The sequence below is a fragment of the Lepidochelys olivacea genome (assembly GCF_965140295.1).
Source record: "Lepidochelys olivacea isolate rLepOli2 genome assembly, chromosome: 6".
Taxonomy (NCBI): domain Eukaryota; kingdom Metazoa; phylum Chordata; order Testudines; family Cheloniidae; genus Lepidochelys; species Lepidochelys olivacea.
The window spans coordinates 100327230-100343844 of NC_140416.1; the positions used below are offsets into that span (position 1 = coordinate 100327230).

The 16615-nt window shown below is 40.2% G+C and overlaps 1 protein-coding gene across 1 annotated transcript in view; it reads right to left on the reverse strand.

Annotated features, from left to right (window-relative positions):
• Positions 1–2595: 2595 nt before the first annotated feature.
• Positions 2596–16615, reverse strand: part of PRIMA1 (proline rich membrane anchor 1) — a 77177-nt gene continuing 63157 nt past the window's right edge. Inside the window, exon 5 of the mRNA XM_084632780.1 lies at positions 2596–3434. Within this exon, the coding sequence (XP_084488906.1) occupies positions 3338–3434 (97 nt within the window). The 3' untranslated portion in view covers positions 2596–3337. The remainder of the gene's footprint in view (positions 3435–16615) is intronic.

The following is a 16615-nucleotide window of genomic DNA, read 5'->3' on the forward strand; positions in this document are numbered from 1 at the left end:
GTGTAATAAGGGAACACACAAGCCCCTTTTATTGAAGCTTTGCAGTCTTAAACAAAACCCTGAACTCATCAGAAAGCCTCAGAAGTTGTCCCCCAAGGCATCACCTCACTGGCCTCTCTTTTCTGAAGATTGGAATCCACTTCCAGTATATTTCTCCCAGTGCCCCTCTCAAGATCCCCTTACATTTTGCGGCAATGTATTTGACTGCAGGTGGGAAAGTCCGGACTCTAAAAGCAGAATTATCCCTGCAGAATTTTCTACCTATTCCAAAAGCAAGATCCGTGAATGTTCAGAGTAAAGTCTCTTTGGTAAAGCAGAGAGGAGAAATTGCTTATTTTAACTGTTGCTGTCCTAACTTGGCCAGCAACCAATGAAAGAATTTTAGATGTGTTTGCTTTTTAAATGCATTGAGGTGCACATTCAGCAATAACGGATCAATATTATGGTGAACAACAATTTACAATTCATGAGCCTTAGTATGCTCATTGAAACTGTCCACAAATCTGGCTACTACTTAGCTCCTATACAGTGCTTGTCATTATATATCTCAAGATACTGTCGTAAGGAAAGCAAGTACGGTTATACCCTCGGGGGAAACTGAGGCACAGAGAGGCAAAGTGACTTGCCAAAAATTACACTGCAGGTCCGCAGCACAACTGACAATAAAACCCAGGTCTCCAAAGTCCCTGTCCAGTGCTCCTTCCATTGAAACATGCTGCCTTTCCATTTTGTGTTCACTGTTCAGGTCACACATTCCACTATAAATAATTTAGGGAGCATGGGTTAAATTTTGATTGTATTTTAGGTCATGGGTCAGATTCTCTTTCCATTGAAATCAATGAGATTAGGATTAAGCCCATATGGCCTGTGCTTAGATTTTTTGCAAAAACATACATTTTAATAGACGTAGTGATCTGCAACCCCCTTTTTTAATCTTGGCCTTACAGAGCATGTCTTTAAAGCTTTACTAGGAAATAAAGAAAATCAGCGAGCATTAAGGTAAGGTGCTAATGGGGAGTCTGGACCATGATCATACTATATACTGTCAGCTATGCATGCAACCAGTCTCAAACTATGGCACAGTTATATGAATTTTTTTTAAAAAAAATTAAAAAGACAAAACATAATTAACTACACCAAATATTCTTATGCATTGAGAAACCCTGGAAAGACAGTAACATGTTTTTATTATAGTACTTAGGGGGTGATTGCCTTAGGCAATGAGTATTTGGGATCGTAGATTCAAATTGTAAATTCTGTTATTGTTGTTTCCACCTAAAAATATATCAGTGTATTTTATGCAAGCATACAATATAAATACAGCAGGGAAATATATGATCATATTCTTGGGGTGAAGGATTACTTATTTCTTTTCACTTTTGCATTTGCATTCACTCCACCTCAAGAAAGACTTGACATTTAAAAAATAATATTCATGTACTTAAATTGCTATATAGGGATGACAGGCTGAAAAAATAATCACATAACTCCATAGATTCCTCAGCAACGGTATATAGCAGCGTTTTGTTTCGTCAGTGAAAGGATACATATATTTACATATACCCTATCCATTCAGTAGGTAATAGAAAACTAGAGATGGGTCTGAAACAAAATTCTTGACCTGAGTACCCTGGAACTTTACTGGGGAAGGGCTTCAGAATCCAAATTTCACAGCGTCCCCGAAACCATGAGACATGGAAAAGCCTCAAACAATGGGGTGTTCGAAATCCAGATCCAAGTTTTGCAGCTCAGGCCCATCCTTATGTAAAACTAAAAATATCAACATGTTTCAGTACTGACATATTTTAATGCCAACGTGCAGTTACTTTATTCAATGAGACTGCAATGGCTTGTTTTGAGTTTTTCAAAGACACAGAGACAAAGTATTATTGAAGCTTTGACAGCAAGACGAGAAGCCGGAGTGTGGTATAACTTTCTTTTCACTGCATTGATACTTTCAGCACAGTGATAAATGGAGACATACCAATTGAATGACAAAAATAATATTTCCAAACATCCTATGTCAGAAGGTCGGGGTGGGCAATACTGTAGACAAAACACTGGCCTTTACCCTAGGGGATTACTGATTAAGTCTAACCTGAGATCCTAAGTGAAATGAGTCTGATGGATTCAGCTTCACTTTTAATAATCTGCAATCCATGTCACAAAAAGGTACATCACAAAGCTATCACATAGAATTTGGCACAATTGGCAGTCTCTACTCAGGAAATGCAGAGGACTGAGCTAACAGGGGCACACCGATTTACTAGTCACTAGTAAATAGTCCTCTAAGTCAGGCCTACAAAGTCCTTGGTGGGCCAGCTCAGGAAATGCGAAACCTTCAGGAAATGACACTTGTTTTCTGCCCCAGCAGTTGATCAGCGGATAGGTAAGGAGGACTTCAGTTTCCAGTGCTGCTAGTCCTTTCAACATGATCAAGCCCAAATATTCACTCCAAACTGTAAACAAAATCCTTTCTAGAGGGATTCTCTGATGGTTCTGTGTGATGCAAATATAGTAAATGTGCAGAACTTCACAGAGGAGGAGAAATTTAGAACTTGTTTAAAGCTAGGAGATAAAGGATATGTTGGGGAAAATAGAGGCTGATTATGAAGTAACTGTGTTCAAAGCACCTTTTAATATTATCTTATCTTTAATAAGCTATGCTAACTGCCAATTATCATACTTTGACTTCTTTTGTTTGAAAAGTCTTCAGCCATGGAAATTGCATAGTCACCAGACTGCAGCTGTATTTCCTGGGTTAACTCACAAGTTCATGCAATTTTTGGTTGCTCGGTGGATTAATGGAAAACCCTTTCCTTCTAATAACAAAATAATAGTTAATTGAGACTATGAAGCTTCTAGCTTGTAAAAGAAAACACTGCACAAGCTGGAGAAGCACGCAGGTGAAGACTTCCACCCTCTGAATCTCAGACCCATTTATAATAAATTGCTGCCACTCTGACATATCACCTTCACATCAAAGGACCCTATTTAAGCAGCTCTTTGTGGATAATCAAAAATAAAAGGGGGGGGGGAACAGAAGCTGGAGGCATCATGATGTTGCTTTCAACAGATGTGGCATGCACTGATTATGCCTTTGTGAGGTCTTTTTTTCTGGGTAGCCCTGATTGGCAAGTTTATCTTCCCTTTGACAATCAGCAAGGCTGAAGAGCAGTCTGCTTTTCTTCTCTGAATAACTGATACGTGCACTGTTCCTGAAATGAAGTCCATGGCCACAGAGCTTCTTTCATTTCCTTATTTCACCCACCTTGCATACTTTGTGTGTGTGCTTTTAAAGTTTAACACCTCCCATGTCTTGTGGGGGTCCTGGAGATTATACCACTGCATTATCAACTGTTTTGTTGTTCTGGGAGGACGTCATTGCATATTCAGCTCGACTGGTTCCATTCTCTTCTTTTCTCAGTGGTTTCCTTGCGTGATCACAAGTTCAAGGACAAATGGGGAAGGGGAGAAGAAAGGACAGAGAAACATCTTCATTATGAATATAGACTGAAAACAAGGACATTTCAGAAATGTCCTAGGCTAATAATTAGAATGTTTTCTAGACAACAAAATGTTTCATTTTACCCCCTCAAATCAGAAATTGTTTTCCTCCAATCTTCTGCTCACCCTAGAACGTGTTGATTCAGTTACTTATGTTGTATCATAGGCTCTTTGGCTTTTCAGTCCCAATCAGTATTTAACTATGTGAGCGAATTTGCTTGCTGGAAAGACAGCCTTTGGGAAAAGAATTCATGATTTAGCTAGCAAGCAGATACATCCTGGGCAGGGGCATTGCAAGTTTTCTCAAACCCCTGCCACCACAGTGCTTCAGATTTGTCCTGGAGAGAGTGCATCTTGGGTTGAGAAAGTAGCTCTGTCTCCATGCTTGTTCAATCCTTGGCCTCTCTCTTGAAAGCACCAAGTAATGCAAACTGTGATGATGGAGAAACAGGTCCATGAGGAACTGAGTTTCAACTCATTTAACATAACCCACTGAACAGTCATAATGTAGCAGTTTTCAGTTGGTAACTAAATGGGTTAAATTTGAACCAGCGACTTGAAGGTGAAAAGTTGTGCATACTGTGAGCCGTTCCGTCTGGTCAGGCTCACAGTTGAACCTGCCATTCTTTTTACCACTGTCATTAGCTGGTAACAGTCTACAACCTTCAGCTCTGGTAGTGGCGCACTTCCAGAAATGTGCTGCAGGGGTAGAAATCTCTACCAATAAGTAACTGAAACAACCACAAAGGAAACGCATCAGTGTTCTGTCTTTCAGAGGGTCCCTGCAGAGATAGACTTGAGCACAAGGTTCATATCTGAACATTTTCCATCATGTAGGATAACCATCTGTGAGGCATCCTACCTCCCCCACGAATCCTGTCCTCCCAAGTGGTATACCCTTCATGTAAATATGAATGTTAAAGGTACATCATACAGCAAGGGCAAAAGCACTAGTGGTTTTCATAAAGATGTTGGCTTTTAGCTTAAGGCACTTCTACTTGTGTTGTATGGCCAAGAAGACTAGAGGAGCAAACATAATATACCATTAAAGTATCTGGTATTGTTTTGAGATGGTTTTGCACCATCACCTCCCTATTTCTCTCTTCCTCCCTTTTTGCTTTCTGATCTCCTTCACTACCATCTCATGTTCACTATCCCCGCTCTTCCTTATTTTTTTAAGTGTGAAGCCTATATAGAGCTGGCCTATCTATCTTAAAACTTTCAATGGGAAATTCAGAAAGACCTACCTTCCAGTGGGTGAGACCTCTCCAACATCAGTTGAACAGAGAGGTCCACAGAGACACTTGATGACTAGCCCTAATACACACTTAAACGTGTTTCTAAGAGCTTGAAAATAATGGAATGGGATGGCATCAAAGTCATGATGGCTTTCTCCTGTGATGGCATCCTATTTTCCCTCATGACTGCTTTAGGGTTAACATTAGTTAACATTCAATAATTAGCTATATTATTGAATATCAATGATATAGCAATTTGAGGCTTGTATACAATTGTAGTTGATAAAATAATACTTGGTCAGTCATTTTGTTGTGAGAATAATATTTAAAAATAGTAACTGAAACCATGAATTCACACTACTGTGGGTCTTTTGGGTAACGTTGATTGCTAATTTAGCTCTTGAATCACAGAGGTCTGAGTATCCCTGTGCTATAGCACTGTTATTTACACACTGCCACCTCAGTACACTTTTCACGGGGTAGGTGCTCCAGAATTAGTGAGGGTGTAAGTGGGGAACTTTTCACACCCATGATACTCACTCACTGGCAGGAGAAACAGAAGGTTCTCTAACAAGTGGTTTGCATCTCTTTTAAAGTGCAATTTACTACACACACAACGTTGATGTGTAGCAAATCGATCAGTGTACTCATCACAGGGAACAGTGTCAAATAAAATGTACATGCAGCTCCGCATAGCTTAAAGCAGGTGACTATGGCTCCCAGTACATGCGTGCAATGATGCTTCAAAGTCAGAGTCCATAATAACCTCTCCACCACGTCTGCTTTAATGTGCATATATCCTAAAATTAAGAGAGCATCAGAACAGCCATTTAATGGATACACTTCACATGTTTATAGAATCTAATGTTAAATAAAAGCTTAACATTGAATGGTAAATCATGTTTGTCAGATAAATATACATCCTCTTCTGTGCTAGCTCTCTGCAACACTGAAATGCAACCACAACAATGCAATGCAAGTGGTATTTTTATGTTCTTTCTTCAGCAAATTTCTTAAAGGAAAAGCATTTGGGACACTTGATCTTAGCGAACCAGTGAAAATAGTTTGCCTGTTTTACAAAACCCTTTAGGCCAGATCCTCAGCTGGTGTGCATTTGGCATAGCTCCACTCACTGTCTTCAGCAGAGCTATCTTGATTTTATACAGTGGATAGTCTGGCCCTATTTATCTCGTTGTGACATGGTTTTGAATGGGTGTGTAAGACCTCCTGGACAAAAAGAATAAAGGATCAGTGGATTATTAATTTAAACAAGAGATTATCATGCCCTGCAATATTTGCCACAAGTAGGTTTATTAAAACTTCAAGAGGATGGGACCACCTAGAAATGGGAATAAAAGTTTAGTTCAGAATGGCAACATGTAATTAATTTACAAATTTAGGGCCCAAACTTGTGAGATGCTCAGCTGCCTGAATTCTCTGTACATTGAAGCACCTTCGGTCCCAGTGCTGAAGAGGCTCTATGTCTGGAATTCATAGCAGCTACAAGGGTCAGGCTCTAAAATTCAATATTTCCCTAATACTTCAAAAAAATTTTTTTACTGTAGAACCACAAAAATGGAGTTTTCAGGGCCTCTGTGATGTGAAAGCAGGTTTTATTTCTATTGAGTTCAGCATACAGGAGTAAAAAAAAAAAAATGCAGTAGTATTTCAGTGTGTCACAATTCCAAAATATGGTTGCTTAAAAAACTATTTAATATGAATAGAAATATTCTCTCTCTCTTTTTTTTCCCCCCTTTTTTTGAGAGATGTGGATAAAAGTAAGAGCCAGCATAAGTGGCTTTCTGCTACCTTGCTTCCACCCCTCCACTCAGCCCTGGAGGCAGCTGGGGGGTCACTTCAGGCCATAGAACAAATTCAAGCAACCTCAATAATGACCCATTTAGGGTCTGTTCTGTTAGCCCAGGATAGCTGAAGAAAAGCATATTTGAACCCCCATGTGGGCTTTGGGCCAGGAACTGGTGGAGTAAACCTGGCAAGGCTTTCCCTTGCCAGTGGAATCCCAAACTGTCAGCACCATGCCCTTTGTGCTCTTGGTGCTGTACAAAGGGGGCAGAGCGAAGTCGAGGATCAGGACCTTAATGAAAACTGTTGCCATGAGGAGAGAAGGGCAAGGGATCGAACATTCCTCTGCAGTGTTAGAAAACCAAGTATAGATGAGCACTGTGCTAACACATAGCAAGTAAACAGTGAAGTCTATAGACTCCCAAACCAGTCTGCTCTCAATGGCCAAAGTGAAGTGAATGGAATGGAAAAAGTAAGCAAACAGCCCCACTAGTGAAAAGTACATATGATTTTTCATTTTCTTTCAATACTAACAATAAAGGTGTTGTAAATAACACACTAATGTGCATTGGACTTAATTCTCCTCACAGCAATTTTAGGGTGGAGCTGCTAACTTCAATGAAGATACTAGCGACAGACATTGGTATAAAGGAAAGAATCAAGTCTATAATTTGTAATTTTTGCCAGGCCTCTTTAAATAAAATGATATGCCATAGGGGGAAGAAAATGGAGTAGATAAATACAAGCATGAAGAGAACGGTTCTACAGGTAGCCCATATAAACTAGAATTGGAAATCGTAATTCTGGGTTGTCTGTTTCTCCTTTGTTCCTAGTTATACATTTCTTTCTTTCTTTAAGGAATGTGTCTCCACCTTCTCATCAGAATCTCTGTGTTACCTGTCAGGCATCAAACGGAAAAGTAAGGAAAGAGACAGTATCAGGAAATTAAATGATCATTTATATACAAGCACTTCAAATAATTAAAACTTCCTGCCTGGATCTAGAGAGAGAGAGAAAAAAATGACTTTCATAGGAATTATGCAAAATAAAAGCATTCACTACTTTGACTGCTATGCTGCAAGTCTAGAGAAGCTGACAGTTTTGTTATGGGCCTGCTTTAAAAAATCCTGATTTAGCAGAAGCAGGACAGGAACGGAGGAATAAGTATTATACTATTAGTTAATTATGTTACTTTTATTGGACAATCTCTCTCATTTCATATCAGTGACCTGTACATTTATAATAAGTTTAAAGAAAACAAAAGAGAAGCCATCTAAATTTCAGCAAAGACAAACAGTTTGAGTGCTGGATGTGAAAGCAATCATCCAATGTGCATGAACTGATAATGACTGATGGTGAGAAGTGAATTTTCATAAAATCATAAAAATGATCTGTGAATTACAGGACCAGCTGATGAAAGAACTTTACTGACCAAAGACAGTTATTTTCTGTGACAACAGTAAAACCTAGAACCTTTAGCTGCAAAAATCTCAGATCTCTTCCATTACAGCTAAAGGAATTTGTGCCAGCTGTAGTAATATTAGGATGTACATGTAGGGCAACCATATTTCAATTTTTTTTAAAAAAAAGACACTTTTCTGGCAACATTTTTCAAAATTATTAAATCCTCAAGTGATCAGCATTCTGGCTTCTTCTTTTGATCTGTTTCATGGGAGTCAGAAAGCTCCATCTGGAGCAAAAGAGCAGATCCAAAAAAGACTGACCTCAGCTTCTGCATCCACACTGCACTTTCTCGCTATGCTTCTGATGACAGAGAACTGGCAAGTACCTGCTCTCTATCTCCCCCACGCCCCCAGGGGCTAGAGCAGGAGGTTTGCACCGACTTGGCTGGCTTACTAACTCACCACACTCATATTGCAATGTGTGAGCTTAGGCCTTGAATAATGGTTAGTGTGAAACACACACTTGCTATGTGATGAGCGTAAAAGAGGCTGCACAAAACATTTTATATCAGTACTATCATTCATTTGTAGTTTATAAAAAAATCTGAACATTCTGATTGAAGAAATAAAAAAAAAACAGGATATTTTAGAAATTCTTGGGCCATGATATGGAAACCTGGGACTGTGGAGTAACACTGGAAGGTATGGTCTTTTTACTTACTTGCTTTTTAGGCCTCCAGCCACTAGAGGAAAACCGCCACATATATTAGAGCCGATTTGAACTTCCTTCCAGTGGAGGGCAGTGTTGATACACAAAAGCCCATACCTTACTTTTATTGAGAACTTCATAGATTCCAAGGCCAGAAGGGACCAGTGTGATAATCTAGTCTGACCTCCAATATAACACAGGCCAGGGACCCTCCCACAACTAACTCCTTTTGTAATAGAGCATATCTTTTTCTAAAAAGACAAATCCAATACCCATTTAAATATTGCCAGAGATGGAGAATCCACCATGATTCTCGGTAAATTATCTCATTCACTTCAGGATTTGGCTCTCTTATTAGTATGTTTGGTAGCTTAGAAAGCTTTGGGAAGTCAGATTTCATCTGTGCTGCTGGAATTTCTTTTACAATATATGTCTTGATCTTGGGGCTTCAGGCATTCACTGGCATTACAGGGAGTTTCTCTTCGGAGCAGCTGATGCCAAGGAATGAGAAGGGCAGATGTACTATAATTTTACCACCTCTCTGGTGACTCTAAGACATCTTCAATGCTTCAGGCTCTGTAGAACAATCCTGGAGGTGTTATACTAGGTCTTATGCCAAAAACTTGTGATTAGGTAGATGTGGCAAGGGGATAGGGTGTTTCATGCAGAGAATTATACATTAGTGAGACAGATTTACACACACAAGTCTTCCACTAATGCAGCATTTGTAAAATGCTGGAACATGAACAGTTCCACCATGTAAAAATACTGCACTGTATATACACAGGGTTGTGTTACATGAAACTGCAGACTTTGTGAAGGTCTTTGGAGAGAAATCGAGCCAAGTGTGAAGGAGATTTTATGAAACACTAACGTCTTTTTATTAAATGTTACAGTTAATGACCACTTAGGTGTCAGCAATATGCACCCACAGATCAATAACTGAGGTCTTAAGGTGTAACAGTCATACTATTAATTACGCTTAGGAAGTGGTTACCGGCTTAATCACCTCCCACTTTCAAAGAAAATGCTCTACAATTGCCATAAAAAGCACCTGCAGCTGTGCAAGTTTCAGAAGCACGCTCAGTACTGTTCAATTTTTTGTCAATGCCCAATCTTCTGAATTTCCCAAGGCTTTTGTACATATTCCAAGCAGTTCACTTGCCCAATTAGGCAAGCCAAGATGTTCTAGAGATTTAGGATTCTGTACCTAAAAAATAATGTTGTCCCAGTATTTATCATTGCAATATATCACCCTGTTAGCTTACTCTCAAATTAGAATGAAAATAGAAAAAAAAAAAAGGATGATCTATGAGGAAAGATTGAAAAAAATGGCTTTGTTTAGTCTGGAGAAGAGAAGACTGAGGGGGACATGAGAACAGTTTTCAAGTACATACAAGGTTGTTACAAGGAGGAGTTAGAAAAGTTGTTCTTGTTAACCTCTGAGGATAGGACAAGAAGCAATGGGCTTCAATTGCAGCAAGGGAGGTTTAGATTGGACATTAAGAAAAACTTCCTAAGTCGCCGGGTAGTTAAGAACTGGAACAAATTGCCTAGGGAGCTTGTGGAAACTCCATAACTGGAGATTTTAAACAGCTGGTTAGACTCACACCTGTCAAGAATGGTCTAGTTATTACATAGTCATGCCTCTAGTGTAGGGGACTGGACTAGATGACCTACTGAGCTCCTTTCCAGTCCTACAACTTCTATGATTCTATGACATTACCTGTATGATTTAGATGGGTGTACATTTCAGCTACATTCTGTTTTGGACCATGTGGCTTGAGTTCTGAGTTACTTACATTAAGGCCCCTTTACACACTCTGGCAGTGTAAAAGGGGCTTTCAAATGGGCATAAAAGTAATATACACCCACTTTAAAGCACCTTTAAACTGCCAGAATAGGGAAAAGGGGTCTTTGTGTGTAAGAGAATTTGTTTTTAATTTTATAAATTTTATCTTGTTTAAATCTGATTTCAGACGTCACCACACTTGAGTCATTAATGACGATACATTTGGCCTGATTCTCTGGTGTAATATCAGTGGAAATCAGGAGTGACTTTACTAAAGTCAGTAGAGTTACACTGGTGTAAGAGGAGAATCAGTTCCATCAATGCAATCTTAAGGAAAATGATCACATTCTCACCCTAACTAGTAAAAATCTATTACCAAAATTGGTATATGCGGTATATTCCAGCAGGTAGTTTGTAGGTAATATTTACACTGATTCTGATCTCAATTTTACAGTGTACAGTAACACCCCTATTTTACAAACTAATTGGGGATGAAGGAATTCATAAAACTGAATATCTCATAATGATGATAGGTAGGATGCATAAATTACAGTATGGTACACTGCATCACTTAATTTTTGTTCAAACCATGGCAAATCAATTTCTAATGCATCAAAGACATCAGAATGTGAAAGGATGTTGACTTGTTCTTCGCCATCACTTTTCCTATGTGACATTTTGTTCCCTCCTAAAATGTTTAATATAACTGATTGTTCGTAAGATTGATGTTTGTAAAATTGAGGTTCTGAGGACCTTCAGAATTGCATGCCCCTATTCTATTAGGCTGTGAGGAAACACATTTTCATACCATTGCAAGTCACGTTGGTATCAATGGGCTTTGGATTAGGCCCCACCTGCCTTATTTCTTAGGGCAGGCTGTTCTACTCTGTTTGAACCCTAGAGCCTTCACACATTTTCAAATCGCCAGCATTTCACACTGACCTCTGCCCTCTCTGAAGGATGTTCTTAGATGGCCAATTTCTAGGGTGAATTTTAGCAGGCCCTGAAGGCTTCTGGGCTATTTCCACTTTTGGAGGCATCACACTCTTCAGAAGTGGCCAAATCTCCCCTTCCTGTGCAAAGACTGAATATGCACCCAGAGGCTCTCTCAGGGAACAAAATACTCTTAGCTGAGCTGAGCTGCTCTTCAGCTGTTCATCAGCATTTACAAGTTCCCTGACCTTGTGTTCAAAGGTGTCAGAGAGTATAAAATGTGATTGTCTAAGCTCTTCCTTTACAGATCTACCTAGTCCAGTCCACTGAAATCAATGGGTGTGCCTGAAGGGAAGTTCTGGCCTGTTTAAATTACAAATAACATTCTGAAACCTAAAATAAATTAAAGGGATGGGGATTTTATTCTTACTCCATTGTAAATCCAGAGTAACTCCACAGACTTCAATGGAGTTGATCAGAATGTAGTGTGGTGTGACAGCACAATCTCGACCAGCCAGCCAGAGATAATTCAATCATATTCCCTACTACCACTAAGTATTCTCCCTTTAAAACTAGTGATTTAACTTCTGTTCCTTGCTTACTGTCCACAGGATACCAGCCTTTAGAAAGAAAGGAGGCATTATCATAATACTGGATTACTTAATAAAGCCAATTTCATTAAAAAAATACTCATAGCAACCCAACCTAATCCGATCCCACTCCTTTCACCTCCTAATTAAAAAAAAGCCCCTCTAAAGAGAACTCAGAAAGGAATTTCTAACTAGAGAGATTTGATATACAGCATTATACCTCAGTTGTTTTCGGTGCAGAACACATCTTTGATAGATTTTTATGACAGTAGAGACTAACTGTATGGGCCTAAGCTAAAAAATGAACTCTGTTTGTTGACCATTCCACATGGTAAAAAGTCACTAAATAAAAAAATCAGAAGTCTCTACTAAGGGAATCTGAATGAAATAAGCTTGAGCAGTGAATTATGCTACATTATGTGCCTAAGGAAGGGCAGCCTCTCTGGAACAGAAATGAAACATAAGCTTCACAAACAACACTGAAATCTAAAGGGATCCCACATTGCAATTTTATTGATCTTTTTGGAAAAGGCTGGGCAAAACCACCACTCATCACTGGGAAGAAAGATGATCTTGTGACTAGGGCACAGGATACTTGGATTCTATTCCCAGCTCTGCTATAGACTTCTGATGTGACCATGGGCAAGTCATTATTATCGCTGTATGGTAGCACCTGAACAATCTAACAATTCAAATAGACAAGACAGACCAAGAATGCGGGAAAATGTCCTAAATTTAATAAAGAAGGGACCGAGAGATTAAGGTACTTGCCCCAGGGTAGATAGGAAACGTGTGGTAAAGCAAAGAATTCAACCCAAATCTCCTGTGTCTCAGTGCAGTGCCTTAACCACAAGCTCATCCTTCTTTCTCAAATCCTTTACTCTGTCAGTTTCTTCAACTATTAATTAGTGATGATGGTTTTCATTCATGCTGGTGCAACATAGCTTGTGGCAAGTCTGACTGGAGCAGGAATGTAGTGAAGAAAACTCCCTGTAGCATCTTAACCTCAGTCTTACTGAAGCTGAGTCTCAGCTACCTAGGTCTCATCCGACCCCTAATCTCAGCCAGACATTGGATGAATCACTCAACTGCACCATCTGGATCTTACGAAATAGAGATGACTGACGTCTGCATATTGAAGACACCATCTCCCCAGTGGTCTTGCATACATGTTGAACAGGTAGCAGAAAAGAGTTTTTGGTGTTCCCCATGTGCGAGATCCCATGGGGCCGACAAGCACAAATTTGGTGTTTCATCTGCAATACTGGAGGCAGCATTGACAGCTGGGCTCACTAAAGTCGGAGCCATGGTGTACATGTAGTGGTGGAAGAGGCTTTATGAGAAAACAAGCCCAACCCCAGATTCTGATTGTGTGTACTCACTGTTTTGGACCAGGCAAGACTAGTGGCCAGTATCCCCGAGCCCAGGAAGGTCTCACTGCCATGCCCAAGCCTGTTGCTGGACACGGTTTGATTCTTCAAATATAAAACTTAGGCGAAACATCAAAATAAAAGCAGTTCCTCTGCCAATCTTGTTCTACAACTCCCAGAGGCTTTTCCCCTTGCTTATCTCAGTGCTGGAATGAGGACACACCAGCCTTGCTCCAGGGTATCCTGCTGGAACCTATCTCTCTCCTGCAGCTCTGCTCACTGGGCTCTTGTAGCCCTTAATAGGGATCACTTTACCCCTTCTTAGCTGGGGCTGATAACTGAACAGGGATGGCTGGCCCCAGACTTCCTGCCCCTTGAAGGGCAGACCACCCTGTTACACATACTCACACAACCATAGCAGGTTCCTAACTCCCTGATCTCTGCAGGCAAATGTCGGTTTTGTGGGTGCAATCAGTTGTATGCACAACAATAGGTGCACATACACACACAAGCCAACTTGAAGGTACTGACAGTTTTGCCCTACGTGTCAGTAATATGGAAACTCCATTACATTATGCGTTAGAGTGCAAGTGAGAGTGCAAAATGAGAACCCTTCTCATTCTGTTCCTGTAACATTTTCAGCCCCTTCCCTCCCGGGGTATAGATTGAACAATGGCTACTGTTATTTATTATTTAGTAATTATACAGTGCTTTTCATCTTCAAAGAGCTTTACAAACATTTACTAATTACATCTGAAAAATAAGCTTTACACAGACCATTACAACTTACCAGTATTAATTGGTGCTTTGCTCATTTCTTGGATTTATGTGGGTGGGGCACATGAAAATGTGGGTTGTACAAGCTCGGAGAACAGGCTTTTTCTGCTCAGTGAAAGTAAGCACAGTAAAGGCTATTTATAAGCACTTTGTTGTTCTTTCTTTTCTTTTTCAAAAAGGTGATTTATTTTTATTTTTGCAAGGGTGGAAACTACAGGGAATTGTGGTCACTCTGTACAGAAAATAGTCATTAGTATTTAAGTTCCGGAGCTTTGCTCCTCTTTATGGACCAAACACATCAATTAGCTTATGGCCTGTGTTTCCCAGGCCCTGGTCCCTTCTCAGTGGGCAATGGAATGCCATGGGAGTTACATATGTGCATCCAGAGGCCTAGATCTCTCAGAAATACAGAACTAACTGATACCTCAAGGATCACAGTTGTGCTGGGAATGGGAACAAAGTGCAGTGACCAAATGGCATTGTCTGGAAGCACTATGCCTGCCTATGCTGGAAGCACTATGCCTGTGCTGCATTCCACAATCTCAGTTAGGATTGAGCTAAGGATCAGACCTTACTGTATCTTAAAAAGTATAGCACTCTGCCTTCCCCAGTTGCTGCCATCCCAGTGCTGTCTACAGGGGCAGACTCCTTCTATATCCCCATGGCCATTCAGGAATGATGGCAATGCTATGACAATGGCTGAAATCCTGAAGCCCTTATTCAGGGTTTACTCAGTCCTTCTTCAAGCAAAAATTCCCTCTGAAGTCAATAGTTTTCTTCAGGAAGGATTTAGTACAAACCAGTGCCAATCTGCAAGGAAACTAAAAACAAAAACATGGAAGGAGAAAATTTAAGCTTGTTAAATAACTCAGCCTTTCTGACCAGGAGGAATACTTGGCATTTTGGGAGCAAACTCACTCTTACACCAGCTTTACAACAGTGGAACTCCATTGACTTCCATGGAGTTAGAATCATAGAACCATAGGGTTAGAAGAGACCCGTAAGGGTCATCTAGTCTAACCCCTTGCCAAGATGCAGAATTTGTTGTATCTAAACCATCCAAGACAGCTGGCTATCCAGCCTCCTTTTGAAAACCTCCAGTGAAGGAGCTTCCACAACCTCCCTAGGCAGTCTGATATAAATGAGTTACTTCTCATTTACATCAGTATAGGAAGAGAACTGGGCCCATGAATCTAGAGCCTGCTCTCACCCAGTCTGGTGTAAATCTGAAGTAACTCCTTTGGAGCCAGTGGTGTAACTGAGGATTTACATCACTGTGACTGGGTGCAAAATGTAGCCTGTAGTTTAGAAAGGTTATGGGGAGTTCAAAGGATTAACAGCTAGACAATCTGTGAACTTCTAGGTTACTGGTCTGAATCCAGCCCAGGTGGGTATCAAGAGTTTGGGGCTGGCAGTCTGGCAGTTGTTTGGGGGTCTGTATAAATGAGTTGTCTTTTCAGTGCTTATACGTCTACCTCAAACCTTTTCTCTCTACTTAGACCCAGCTGAGCAGAGAGGCAGAGGACTGGATAAACATGGAGGTTTTGCTTCCATCTCACATACAGAGTTGGTTCTTTCAGATCAGGAGTAAAACACTTTGGCCGGGGGTAATGTGGTGAACCCTGCAGTTCCAATGCCCATTATTATTATTATTATTATTAATTATTTGTATAGTGTAGCATGTAGGCGCTCCAGTGTGCTAAGCACTGTACTAACACATAACAAAAACAGTCGTGGCCCCAAAGAATTTATAATCTGCCATGCTGTTTCTCTGGTTGGAGAGAGCTTCAGTCTTTAAGGGATTTCAGACCAGCATTTTTCAACAGCACAAAACCCACTTAAAATGTTTATAGACAAGCATAGTAGACAATGTGTGTGGAAGAATTTGGTTGCACTCAATCATGATGCTGTTAGAATAGATACAAGTGGGGAGGGGCACAGGGTTCTTCATGTCACAGCAAATGAACAGCAAACTGGGCTTAGCTTTTTGTTATTGTTCCCTAAGAAAATGGCCATCCTTCATACCGCTGCCTCAAAAAGCAGACATCAAAGAGGGGAACTCCATTATTTCCCTATCTGAGCCACTTCACATGATTAGTTTATTGCAAAGGCCCAGAATGGGAAATGACCTTTTCCCCATTCTTGCCTTTTTCTGGCTAACACACAGTTGGTTCCAGAGTCTTTACTCCTTTTGTTAGCACTTTACCCCATCACAGGGATTTAGCGTGAAGTGTGGCTGTTGTGTGATATAAGGATAGTGAAGCTCCACAAATGCTTTTTGACATGGCCATTTAATACTCTTCAGAGCCATTCAAAATGGAGCTGATGCTCCAGTTGAATATACCAATGTAAATCGGGAATAAATATATGTAACTCAGTGGGGTGATACTAGTCTAAAACTGATATAAGTGTATGGAGAATCACGGCAAATGTTAGCATACTCAAGCTACCTCCATCACAACTCTGCCAATACAGCATGTCTACTCGTCTTCT